The following is a 12,717-nucleotide window of genomic DNA, read 5'->3' as shown; positions in this document are numbered from 1 at the left end:
CTCGTCTCTTCGGCGGCCTCAGTCCCCCTGTTATTTGCTTATTTTCCCCAACCTGGGCCCTGGTTCGCCTCCTTTGAAGTAGCCAGGTGGCGTCAGGGATCAGTTGGGCCAGTTGGTCGGGCTCCTTCCCGCCCTTTCCCCTGACTCTGTGTCCTGCTGCTGGCGCCTCCACAGACTGGACGTGGGGGGAGCACTGTGAACGGTGCCGGCCCGGCAGCTTCGGCAACGCCACAGGCTCTGGCGGCTGCCGGCCCTGTCAGTGCAACGGGCATGGGGACCCACGCCGAGGCCACTGTGACAACCTCAGCGGGCTCTGCTTCTGCCAGGACCACACTGAGGGTGCCCACTGCCAGCTCTGCTCCCCTGGATACTACGGGGACCCCCGGTGAGCCAGGGGCTAGCCAGGTGGGGCAGGGTGGGGGTGGGGTTAGGAACGTGGCAGGATGGGACAGGACTGGTCTGATGCTGGCTCGCCTCCATCTCTCTAGGGCCGGTGGCTCCTGCTTCCGGGAGTGTGGAGGTCGCGCCCTCCTCACCAACGTGTCCTCGGTGGCACTGGGCTCACGCCGTGTTGGGGGGCTGCTGCCTCCAGGTGGTGGGGCAGCGAGAACGGGGACAGGTCTATCCTATTGTGTGTGGGTTGTCTCAGCCACCGAGGTGCTCCAGCCCTGTGCCCCGGGGACCCTCTGTCCCCCACTCACCCTCACCTTCTCGCCTGACAGCAGCACCCCCTGCACGGTGAGCACCAAGGGCACCAGGGTTCAGGCCCATGCCTCCTCCACTCAGTGTGAATCCCCAGACAAACCCTAACCCCCACGTCTCTGTTTCTTTATCCTTCAGACCCCAAGCTCTGTTCCTCAGACCCCCAGCCCTTTGTCCCTAAGTCCATAGACCCTCCCATTTCCCAGATCACTTCCTATTCCCTGGACTCCAATTCTCCATTCTCTAGTCCAGGTATGGTAATATTTGTACCTTGTGTGCCAACTGATCTATTGGCAGTGGCCGCCGGGAGCTGTGTATTGAGAAAGAAGCTTCTGGCGAGAGTGCCTGATTGTTTAGCCATGTCTGCTATGAACAGAGGAGGGGGAATGGTGGTTCCATGCCACAGTTTGACACTATGCCCGGGAGGTTCAAACAGCCTGTTTCCCAGTCTCAGATTGCCTTCTCCTCTTGAGCTCCTCCTCCTCCCTGACCCCCAGCATCCCTCTGATCCTCAACTCTGCACCCCTCCAGCTGAGCTACGTCCTGGCCTTTGATGGATTCCCGCGCTTCCTGGACACTGGTGTCGTCCAGTCGGATCGTAGCCTCATTGCCGCCTTCTGCGGCCAGCGGCGGGACAGGCCCCTCACTGTGCAGGCCCTATCTGGTATGGAGCTGGGGGAAGTGGGACCTCTGTCCTGGGCTATGTATCTCTTGCCCCTGTACCTTGCTGCCTGAGGTGGGCTCAAGACGCAGTGTGACTCTGCCACTGACTTGCTGGGTGACATAATCCTTGCCACTGTTGGGCCTCAGTTTCTTCAGCTGAAGGGCAAATAGAGAGGATTGCACTGGCTGGGCTGCCTCTCTGGAGAGAAGGGCCAAGTGGGACATGTCTTTGGGGCACACAGAATGTGGCTAGTGTGTGAGGGCCCCTGAGCATCTACTCAGTCTGGTGGTTCTTTTTTATTTTAAAGATTTTATTTTTCCTTTTTCTCCCTAAAGCCCCCTGAGTATATAGTTGCATATTTTTAGTTGTGGGTCCTTCTAGTTGTGGCATGTGGGATGCCGCCTCAGCATGGCTTGATGAGTGGTGCCATGTCCATACCCAGGATCTGAACTGGCAAAACCCTGGGCCACTGAAGTGGAGGGTGCGAACTTAACCACTCGGCCATGGGGCCAGCCCCAGCCTGGCGGTTCTTAACCAGGGGTGATTTTGCCCCTTGGGGCATTTGGCTAAGTCTGGAGACATTTTCACTGTTGTGATTGGGGGTGCTATTGGCATCTCGTGGGTGGAGGCCAGAGATGCTGCTGTGCACTCTATAGTGCAGAGGGCAGTCCCCACCACCAAGAATTACCAGGCCCTGTGGTGTCAACAGTGCTGAGAGGTTGAGAAACCTGGCTTAGCCTGGAGATGTACCAGAAATAATTTGTTGCCCATGGCAGTTGAAGGACCCCAGCTTGGAAATGTTTCTGTTCATATTGTAAATCAGAGTGGCTCCAAGGCCGGGAGAGAGAGGGAGAGGGTGTAGTTGTCGTCAGCCTGCTGGTGATTACATGCAACCGTGGACCCCACAGTGAGCAAATGGAACTGCGGGGCCCTTGATTTCATTTCACTCAGCAAGTGTTTACAGAGCACTTGCAGTGAGCTAGGCCTGAGCTAGACACTGGGGCTGCGGCAGTGAACGAGGGACACCCGTGCTGCCTTTATGGGCTGAGTGTGTATCACGGGGGCGGGGGGGTGTGAAAACCAGCAGCGAACAAAGTATACTCAGAAGAGTGACCCCTTCACTAAGGGACAGAGGAAATGGAAGGGAGTGGGCTCCTGGCCTGGTCTGGGAGTTGGGGAGGGCTTCTTTGCAGAGGTGAAATTGCTCTTGAGGCCTGAAGGGGGCAGTGTGGGCGAGGAAAGGGAGGAACCCATAGTGCTGGCAAGGGAGGGCTGGGAGAGTGGGAGGGGATGGGGTCAGAGGGCCTGCAGGCCCTTTTTTAAAATAAAAAACACTTGGTATGGAAGCATTTTTTACATACCATGTCATTAATTCCTGCCCCTGCCCTCACTAATCTTTCTAAGGAGACTTGGTTTCGTATAAGACGGTAGGGATTTGTGGAGGGTTTGGAGCTTGACAGTGACGGGCTCAGATTCAGGTTTATAAACGATCACTTGGGCTTCTGTGAAGGGTGGCGTGTAGGGAGCCAAGAGGACCAGTGGGGAGATGCGCTGGTGTCCAGGTGAGCTGCTGAGGAGGTGGCAAGCAATGGGTGACTATGAGAGAGATTGAGATGGCTTTAAAAGCAACGGAACTTGATGGGTTGGGTGAGGGAAAGGGTGTGCGGTGGGCAGGAGAATGGTTAATCACAGCAGTGGTTATAAATTACCATGGTACCTTGCTTCCTTGCCCAGTTACACTGGGTTTCCTCAAACCCTGGGGGTGGAGTGGTGTCCTGGAATGTGACCTTGCTACCAGCCTCTGGCCTCTCTCCCCCAACAGGGCTGCTCGTGCTGCACTGGGAGGCTAATGGCTCCTCGTCCTGGGGCTTCAATGCCTCAGTAGGCTCCGCCCGCTGTGGGTCAGGTGGCCCTGGGAGCTGCCCTGTCCCCCAGGAGTGTGTGCCCCAAGACGAGGCCGCAGGTGCTGGACTCTGCCGATGTCCCCAGGGTTGGGCTGGCCCACACTGCCGCATGGCTCTGTGTCCCGAGAACTGCAATGCCCACAGTGGGGCAGGGACTTGTAACCAGGTATAGGTGGGACAGGGCAAGCCAAGTGGGACAGGGATGGTGATCAGGGCTCCCCCTCGAACTTCCTTCTGCTGTCCCCTAGAGCCTGGGCGTGTGCATCTGTGCTGAGGGCTTCGGGGGCCCTGACTGTGCCACAAAGCTGGATGGTGGGCAGCTGGTCTGGGAGACCCTCATGGATAGCCGCCTCTCAGCCGTGAGTTGTGGACGCCACTCCCCAGGGAGGTGCCACACAGCCCATCTCCAGGATCATCCTTTCCTCCTCCACTCCTGGGACCACCTCCTAGACCCTACTCCCAGCCTGACACTTTCTCGTGACCTTAGCCTCACTCCTCACATTTCCACCCCCACCCCTAGGACACTGCTAGCCGCTTCCTGCACCGCCTGGGGCACACCATGGTGGAGGGACCTGATGCCACCTTGTGGATGTTTGGGGGCCTGGGCCTGCCCCAGGGGCTCCTGGGAAACCTGTACAGGTGAGGACTGCCTTGGGGAGAAGGGATACCTGAATGAGAGGTCACCTCAGGGGATGCTGAGATGTCTGTCATGTAAGAGTCCCTTCAGGGGGGTGCAGAAAAACATCTATAGATGAAGGACACCCCAAAGGATGCTGGGACACTTGTCACAGGAGGCTCATCTCAGAGACTGGGATACTTATTTGGGTGGTGCTACCCTGGGGGATGGTAAGATGACTGTCATAGGAGGGTCACCCTAGGGGATGTTGTGGTACTCGTTGGGGAGTCACCCTAGGGGATGCTGGGATGACTGTATAGTGAGGCTGCTTTTTTGCTTCTCTGCCCCAGGTACTCAGTGAGTGAGCGGCGGTGGACACAGATGCTGGCAGGAGCTGAGGACGGGGGCCCAGGCCCCTCACCCCGCTCCTTCCACGCAGCCGCCTACGTGCCTGCTGGCCGTGGTGCCATGTACCTGCTGGGGGGCCTCACAGCTGGGGGCGTCACCCGCGACTTCTGGGTCCTCAACCTCACAACCCTGCAGTGGCGGCAGGAGAAGGTGAGCATCTCCACCCTCCCCCAGCCCCAACAAGCAGGCTCTAGCAAAGAAGGCCACACCAGCTCCTGCCAGCTTCACCCCCAGAGGAAGTAGCTTCCTCTTAGGGCTCCAATGAAAGTCCTGGGATTGAATTTCATTGGCCATCCTGGGTCCCATTGTATTCCTGAGCCAATCCCTGGCTGAGGGGATGTGATGCACTGGTCAGCCAGACTGGGACCCAGCCCACTGTGGAGTGGATACAGTCAGCCCCACGCAGCCAGAGTGAGAACAGAGGAGCAAGGGCTTCCCAGAGGAACACCAGGTTGCACCTACCTGACAAAGTGACACTGAGCAGGCAGAAATAGCAGGAGGTCTGCTGCACACCTGCTGGGACCAGGGCTGGTCAGAAGGCCTGAGGTCTGACCAGCCCCGGGAAGCTCACTACTTCTTTAGTGGTTCACAGGGAGTGTGAGGAGCTCTGAGTCTTGCTTCTACCTACCTTGCTTCTACCCCCGATGACCCCTGACCTCTGGCACCTGCACCCCTGTGACTGCCCTCCATCCCCCAGGTCCCTCAGACCGTGGAGCTGCCAGCAGTTGCTGGTCACACCCTGACTGCCCGCCGAGGCCTGTCTCTGCTCCTGGTGGGCGGTTACTCCCCCGAAAATGGCTTCAATCAGCAGTTGCTTGAGTACCAGCTGGCGACTGGCACCTGGGTATCTGGAGCCCAGAGTGGGACACCCCCCACAGGTGGGGCTGGGACAGGGAGGGCACAGCACCTTTGACCTCCTGGCCATCTAGGGCTTTGTGTAGGCTCTATCCACTCCTGTGCTCTGTGGTCACTGCCCTCTATACCTTGTTATCTCCTGTCTCCCCCCTAACCCCTACCCCAAGATTCTCAGGATGCCATCTCTTGAGAAGTTCAGTTTCTCTCTTTACCACTCCCAGACTCCATGAGAAGCTGCCCACCTCCTGCCCAGTAGTGCTGGGTCACCGTCTCCCTCCCCCCAGGTCCCACATCACTGCCCCTCAGGTACTCTTTCTCTACCTCTCATTCTGCATTCTTTGATCCCTGTCCCCCAGGACATCCTGGTCACCCTGTCTCCCTCTCTTCTTCTTTCCCAGAGTCTCTAAAGGTTGTCCTTTAGAATCGAAGGAAAGGGAGGGGTTGAGAAGGGCTCCTCGGTCTCTGACCTCAGGGCTGGTAGGGTGGTGTTATGGTCACCAGAAGGGGAGCCTGGAAGGTGGGGGGCATTCTTGGTCATCAGCCCTTCCCCCAGTCTCTGTGCTCACTCGTCCCCCCAGGTCTCTATGGTCATTCTGCGGTGTACCACGAGGCCACCGACTCCCTCTACGTGTTTGGGGGTTTCCGTTTCCATGTGGAGCTGGCAGCCCCATCCCCTGAGCTCTACTCCCTGCACTGTCCTGACCGCACCTGGAGCCTGCTGGCCCCTTCGCAGGGGGCAAAGGTCAGGAAAAGAGGTGCAGATATATGGATCTTAGTGGCAGAAGGGAGGACCCCTTTCCCAGTGTCCCAGGGCCTGGCTCGACCCTGGATTCCCACTCCCTTTCCAGTCCCCTAAACTGAATTGTGGCACCCCAAGGCCCCCCTTTCTGCATCTGTGACTTGGAGGAAGAAATCCTAGACCAGAAGGTCGGAGGCCTGGGTTCTCCTCCAGCTTTGCCCTGCTCTTGGTGTGGCCCTGGCAGGTGCCTCCCCTTCCTGGCCTCCCATCTATAAAATGTAGGACTGAGGCTGCTTGTACTTCCTGCCTTCAAGGCCAAAGGAGCCAGTGGGTGGGAGAACGTGAAACCCCAGATGTGCTGGTTAGAGACAATTGTGTTTTCCATCCGCAAACATATTTCCAAGCCCTTCTTGGGGCTGGACTGCAAGGGAGGCAGAAGTAAGAGACACAAGTCTCACCCCAGTACACCCCAAGCCCAGCTGGCAAGGTCACACAGGAAACATGGGGTTCATCTCAAGCAGTCCAGGCCAGGTTTTTGGGGAACAGCACAGGACATGATGGTTCTGGGAGTTTGGGGAAAGGAGGTGGCTCTGGGGCTGCTCTGAGGAATGAGGGAGGTTTCCTAAAGGAAGGTGGTGAGGTCTGAGGAAGGTTAGGATTGGGTGGGCTGGTGAGGGCTGGGGTGTGGGGAGATTCGGGGTGGTGGGTGGGCTTAGAGGGAGCATTGTGAGCAGAGGACTGTGGGCTCTGACAGGCCATCCTGCCGCCTCTCTTCCCACCAGCCCCGCCCCCGACTTTTCCACGCCTCAGCCCTGCTAGGTGACACCATGGTGGTCCTTGGGGGGCGCTCCGACCCCGAAGAGTTCAGCAGCGATGTTCTGCTCTACCAGGTCAACTGCAACGCCTGGCTCCTGCCCGACCTCACCCGTAAGTCCGTCACTTTCCCTGGGGGCCTGTCCTGGACCTCCACTCATTAGGAGTCACTCAGGCCCCTTCAGGCCCACCAGCAAAGCTGCTGTTCCCTCCATGTTATCTAAACACTGACAGAGATGCCCTCCTTCGTTTTTCTTTTTGTTAAAAAAGTTTATTAAGAAATTGTTTGAAACATCTGATTATAAAAATAATGACATTAATTGTATGTAAGTTGTGAAATAGGAAGAAACAAAATCCTGCATAACCTTACTCTCTAGAGACAAGGACTACTATATGTGAGGATGTTTCCTTCCAGGATCTGAGTTCATAGGTTAGAAAGGGGCTTTGTCTTGCCTTTTTGTTTCCCTTCCCGTTGTGACTGACTGTGCGTGTGTTTCTGGGCCTGTCTCCTTTTCTTTTTGCCTCTCTCTCTGAACCTCTGTCTCTGATTCTTTTTTTCTCGTAATCTATCTTTTCCACTACTCTGTGACTCTTCTTTTTTTTTGAGGATTTTAAAAAATTAAGGTGAAATTCACATCACAAAATTAACAATTGTAAAATTAACGATAGGTGGCATGTAGTACTTTTAGAATCTTGTGCATCCACCACCTCTATTTGGTTCTAAAACATTTCTCTCCAGTGTTATTTCACTCTTTCTGTTCCCTTTTTTCCTGTTTGTGTGTCTCTCTCCTTCTCTTTTGTCTTGCCATCTGCATCTGATTGTCTTGTCTGGCCCCATCTCTCTTCTCTGTGTCTTGCTGTGTCTGTCTCTGCTGTCATTAGACTGTGTCCCTGTTCAGTGTCCCTTTCTGACTGGCATCTTTCTGTGGGTCTCTTCCCTGAGTCTCCTGCTTTCTTGTGTACCCTCACTCTGTCACTCTGCTTCTCTGTCTCTAAACGTTCTGTCTTTCCCCAGGCCCAGCCTCTGTGGGGCCTCCGATGGAGGAGTCTGTGGCCCACGCTGTGGCGGCAGTGGGGGGCCGCCTGTATATCTCAGGGGGCTTCGGAGGAGTGGCCCTGGGCCGCCTGCTGGCTTTGACCCTGCCCCCTGACCCCTGCCGCCTGCTGCCCTCACCCGAAGCTTGTAACCAGTCTGGGGCCTGCACGTGGTGCCACAGGGCCTGCTTGTCCGGGGACCAAGCCCATAGGTAACCATGGCAACTGGCAGCCCATGGGCACATGGTGCTGGTGCCCTCCAAAGGGAGTTCTGTGCTAGGTCAGGCTTGGGGGAGGCTTCAGGAGGGTACCATCTGGTTGGGGTATCAGTTCACATGGGAAAATGGGTGGTTCATCACAGGCAGGGCGGGGTGGGGGACCCCAGAGTTGGAAGCCCTGCTTGTGGGCTTGGGCGTCATCCAAGAATGCTTCCTAGAGGAGCTGGGCTGAAAGGGCCCTAACAGAGCAGTAGAGTTTACACCAGCGAAAGTTCAGAAGTGGGGCTGCACCTGGCATATTTTGAGAGACCGTCTGCATCTGTGTTGGGGAAAATGAGACTGGAAAGGTGAGTGAGGTCAGCTCAGAAAGGACTTTCAGTGCCCAGCCAAGGCTGTGGGCTACGTCCAGATCCACAGACGTCTCATCTGTAGTTCGGGAATCCAGACATCTCAGGAAGCTGGAAGTGCTGTCCTGGGTTTAGCACAAACTCATTTGGCTGCATAGTCATTCTGAGCAGTATGAGGCTGCTAATTGGCTTTATTTGTCCCATTAAATGTGTCACTGTGTTTACTGCAGAAATATTAAAGGGTTTGATTTATGGGGTGCTCCCCAGAATCCACTAGGAAAGTTATCTAACTGTGGGACAGCCTACTGCTTTTCTAAAATATGGAAAGTTCTGAAACACCTGGGCCTTCAGGGATTTTGGGTGAAGGATTATGGACCTCCACTGTGGGTGATGGGGAGCCATGGAAGGTTTGAGCAGGAGAGGGCAGGGGCAGGCCTGGGCAGAAAGACCCTGGGGTTGTTTTGAAGGAGGGAGTGGTGAGCGGAGGTTATAGGTGGAGACTGGAGAGGAGGCTGGGGTGACAGGAAGCGGCCTGAACTGGGCAAGGGACAGCAGGGGTGGAGAGGAGGGGACAGTCAGAGAGAAATTCAGGAGGCAGAAGGCCTCAGTGGCTGGAGGGGCAGGAGAACGTGGAGTATTGTCCAGTGTCTCTGGCCCGAGTGACATGCGGACGTGGGACCATTACCAGGTAGGGTGGGGGAAGGAGCAGGTTTGGAAGGCCCATGCTGAGTCCAGTTTGGGATACACGTTGGGGCCTGCAGGACGATGTCCAGGAGGCACCAGGAAGAGGTGAAGGTGGGAAGAGGAAGGATGGGGCCTGGCTGGGTGTGATGAGCCTGGCCTCATGCCTTCCCAGGCTGGGCTGTGGGGACCCCCCATGCTCCCCAATGCCTCGCTCCCCTGAGGAATGTCGACGTCTCCGGACCTGCAGTGAATGCCTGGCCCGCCATCCCCGGACCCTTCAGCCTGGAGATGGAGAGGTGAGTGGTGTGGGGCTGGGAGGGAGGAGTGTCTCAGGAGCCACCAGGCTCTTCAGCTGGACTTGGATGGGAGGAGCTGGGTCAGGAGGGGTGCTGGGGGCCTTGAGGACCCCACTAAGCCCGTATTGCCTGCCAGGCATCTGCCCCCCGCTGTAAGTGGTGTACCAACTGCCCTGAGGGCGCCTGCATCGGACGCAATGGGTCCTGCACCTCAGAGAATGACTGTCGGATCAACCAGAGAGAAGTCTTCTGGGCAGGGAACTGCTCGGAGGCCGCGTGCGGGGCCGCAGACTGTGAGCAGTGCACCAGGGAGGGCAAGTGCATGTGGACACGGCAGTTCAAGAGGACAGGTGAGTGCTAAGGCTTTGTCTCTGAGAGGAGCATTTAGGGGCCTGGACTCCTGGGTGAAAGGGAGGAGGGGCTGGGGGCCTGGATTAGATTGGGTTCTAATCCCTGTGCCCACCACCCCAGGGGAGACCCGCCGCATCCTCTCAGTGCAGCCTACCTATGACTGGACATGCTTCAGCCACTCTCTGTTGAATGTGTCCCCAATGCCGGTGGAATCATCGCCCCCACTGCCCTGCCCCACCCCCTGTCACCTCCTGCCCAACTGCACCTCCTGCCTGGACTCCAAGGGTGCAGACGGGGGCTGGCAGCACTGTGTGTGGAGCAGCAGCCTCCAACAGGTACTGCACCTGGCCAGGTGTCCAGGTGCTCCTCTTCTCTGCCCTGGCACCACCCTTTCTCTGCTACCTCCTCCTCTGTCCTACTTCCTCCCATATTTCCCTAAGTTTGGTCCCAGCCTCACGCTTTCTTTTCTTCCACTTTCTCTTTTCTTCTCCTGACATCTCTTTCTTCCCTCCTTGCCTCATGGGTCTCCCTGTCGTGTCTTCTCACCACATTGCTGTGCCACCTTCTGGACTCCCCAGCCCCTGTGTCTCTCCAGCTCTTGTTCAAGTTCTCCCTGTGCCATCCTTCCCATGACTCATACCATCTCCCCTCTTCCCCCCAAACCTTTCCGTTTCCCTCCTCCATCTCTTTATCTCTCTGCTTTTGGAACTCTTAGTTGTAAGAAACAGAAAGCCACAAGAGCTGGTTTTGTTATAAGGAACTGGGGGTATTTGATGGAATCTTAGGACATGAAGTACTCCTTTTCTGTCCTCGGGCCATATAGCCTCTCATCTCAGCTGTTCTCTGCATGTCTCCATCCTCCAGTTTCTCTCGACTTGATCTGAACGTACACAGACTCAAATGGGAGTCCTGAGTCTATGACCCTCAGTCTGTGTGACTTTCTAATTCTAGAGACCATGCTTGGTCCAGTGAGATGTGGCCAGGGATGGGTAGGAGCACATGGTTCAAATGTGGCAGTTCAGACCCACCCCTCATCCATGGCTGTGGACTGGAGATGGTTCTTGAAGGCGGGCATTGTCTGGGGCAGCACTGTATGTGCCAATGACAGTCTGCCCCTTGGCTACCCAGCACTTGCTCTCTCATAAAGTCCATTCCCCAAAGATGCCTCTGCCCAGCATGATTTAGCTGTCCCAAGGGCAGACACAAGGCATTCACTCCCCACCCCATCCTAGTGGGAGACAAGCAAGATTCACCTCCTGCTGTCACACCCAAAAGCAATATCAGTGGGCAGAGTTCCGAGTCTCTGATTTCCACTGATGTCCACTCCTCATTCATCTTTATTGTGCAAGACCCAGTCAAGGTGTGACTACTCACCGTCTCACAACCCATGAGCCTCTGTGAGTCTTTGGTAAAATAGGAGTGATATCACAGACCATCTGGGGTGTTTTCCAACACCAACAACCAATTCTCCAGACACCAAGTGGGTGTCCAACAATTCACTTCACTTCTGACACAATCTACCCGCAGTTAGCCTCAGATCCCACAAGGCAAAGGGCTCAGTCTCACAAGACTGCCGCCACTTCAGACGCCAGTCACCAATCCAGGCCACCTGCACTTCTGATGACCAGCTGTAAATCACAGGTTCCCACCACCCCCTCTGCAGGTTTGATAATTTGCTAGAACTGCTCGCAGGACTCGGAGGAACATTTGCTTACCAATACTGGTTTATTATAAAGGATGCAACTCAGGAAGAGCCAAATGACAGAAACAAATAGGGCAAGGTGTGGGGGTTGTGGAACTTCCACGCCCTCTTCTGGGTGTGCCATCTTCCCAGTGGATGTGTTCACCAACTCTGAATCTTGTTGTTCCAGAGTTTTTATAGGGCTCAGTCTCCAACTCCACCTCCAGGTCTGTGGGTGGGGCTGAAAGTCCCAACCCTCTAAATCACTTGTCTTTCTGGTGACCCCTCTCGAGGCACTCATTAGCATAAACTCAGGTGTGAAAGGGGTTCCTTATGAGTAACCAACGGCATTCCTAACACTCAGGAAATCCCAAGTGTTTTAGTAGCTCTATGCCAGGAGCTGGGGACAAACACCAAATATATTCCCATGGTGTACCACACCGTGCCATAGGCAGCTTGTACGAATTAAATGGGAGAACATATTTAGAGCATCGAGCAGTGCCCGTACTTCAGTGAAAACTTAGTAATGCCCGAGGTTCTGCCCACAGGGAGGATTCCCAATCTCCACAGTCTCGGACACACCTAGAGGCTCCGTACTGGGTAGGGGGTATCCCCCTGCGGCGTTGGTCTCTAAAAAACAAAGGCCTCTCGTCTCCAAGGCTGGGGTCCTTCTGGTGATCCAGGTTCTTCCCAAATATTGCTGAGATTTCCATTATTTGTCTTTGTTGGGCCTCCAGGAACCAGAAGGCAACCCCAGAGAGCCTGTTGTCATGCGCTGCTCCCCCAGCCCCTCTCTGCCTGCCAGGCTCGCAGGGTAGCTCAGGAGGTGAGGGAGCAACCAGGTGGGAGGCAGGAGGAAGTGGTGGGGTCGGTCAACTGGAGAGCATGGAGTCAAGGCTGCATGTGAATGTGACTTCTGCTGGATTTTCTGATTTCTATGAAATCTCCTAGTTAAAGTGTCAGCTCAAGTTTTTTAAAACCCCTACCATGCAGATCAGGTATAACAGATATGCAGGCCAACCTGTTATGATTTGGCCGAAGGGCAGCCATATTTTAACCATCCTGCTTGTTCTTTTGAATGACTGGCTTCGAAGCCTGGGGCAGGCAACCAAGTGTTCTCTTCCTGGCCGACTTCCTTCCTCCTTCCCCTTCTCCCTGCACCACATTCTGCACTGAACGCCTTGCTTGTGCTGGGCACTCTGCCAGGCGGTGGGCATATGGCAACAGATGAGCTGAGGTCCTGCTCTCAGAACTTAGGTTCCTGCATCTCCTCCAGGAATACAGGAAATGCAGTTTGCAGTGTTGGGCAGCATCACATTTGGCCACTAGGGAGGTCACGGCACAAAGCGCTGTGCAGACTGGAGACTCGGGCATCTCTCCACCCGTCCCCGATTGCCCTGCTGT

The 12,717-nt window shown here is 55.7% G+C and overlaps 1 protein-coding gene across 2 annotated transcripts in view; it reads left to right on the top strand.

The window, feature by feature from the left end:
- Positions 1-12,717, top strand: part of MEGF8 (multiple EGF like domains 8) — a 39,986-nt gene that overhangs the window by 18,609 nt on the left and 8,660 nt on the right. For both annotated transcript variants that reach the window (XM_023651368.2, XM_023651367.2), the window contains exons 21-34: positions 175-385; positions 489-738; positions 1,234-1,366; positions 3,189-3,436; positions 3,519-3,629; positions 3,791-3,909; positions 4,237-4,444; positions 4,992-5,172; positions 5,728-5,891; positions 6,671-6,815; positions 7,717-7,948; positions 9,158-9,281; positions 9,418-9,631; positions 9,753-9,967. In XM_023651368.2, coding sequence (XP_023507136.2) covers positions 175-385; positions 489-738; positions 1,234-1,366; positions 3,189-3,436; positions 3,519-3,629; positions 3,791-3,909; positions 4,237-4,444; positions 4,992-5,172; positions 5,728-5,891; positions 6,671-6,815; positions 7,717-7,948; positions 9,158-9,281; positions 9,418-9,631; positions 9,753-9,967 — 2,555 coding nt within the window. The remainder of the gene's footprint in view (positions 1-174; positions 386-488; positions 739-1,233; positions 1,367-3,188; positions 3,437-3,518; positions 3,630-3,790; positions 3,910-4,236; positions 4,445-4,991; positions 5,173-5,727; positions 5,892-6,670; positions 6,816-7,716; positions 7,949-9,157; positions 9,282-9,417; positions 9,632-9,752; positions 9,968-12,717) is intronic.

The sequence above is a fragment of the Equus caballus genome, chromosome 10, assembly GCF_041296265.1.
Source record: "Equus caballus isolate H_3958 breed thoroughbred chromosome 10, TB-T2T, whole genome shotgun sequence".
Lineage (NCBI taxonomy): Eukaryota > Metazoa > Chordata > Mammalia > Perissodactyla > Equidae > Equus > Equus caballus.
This window is presented reverse-complemented; position numbering and strand designations above follow the sequence as displayed.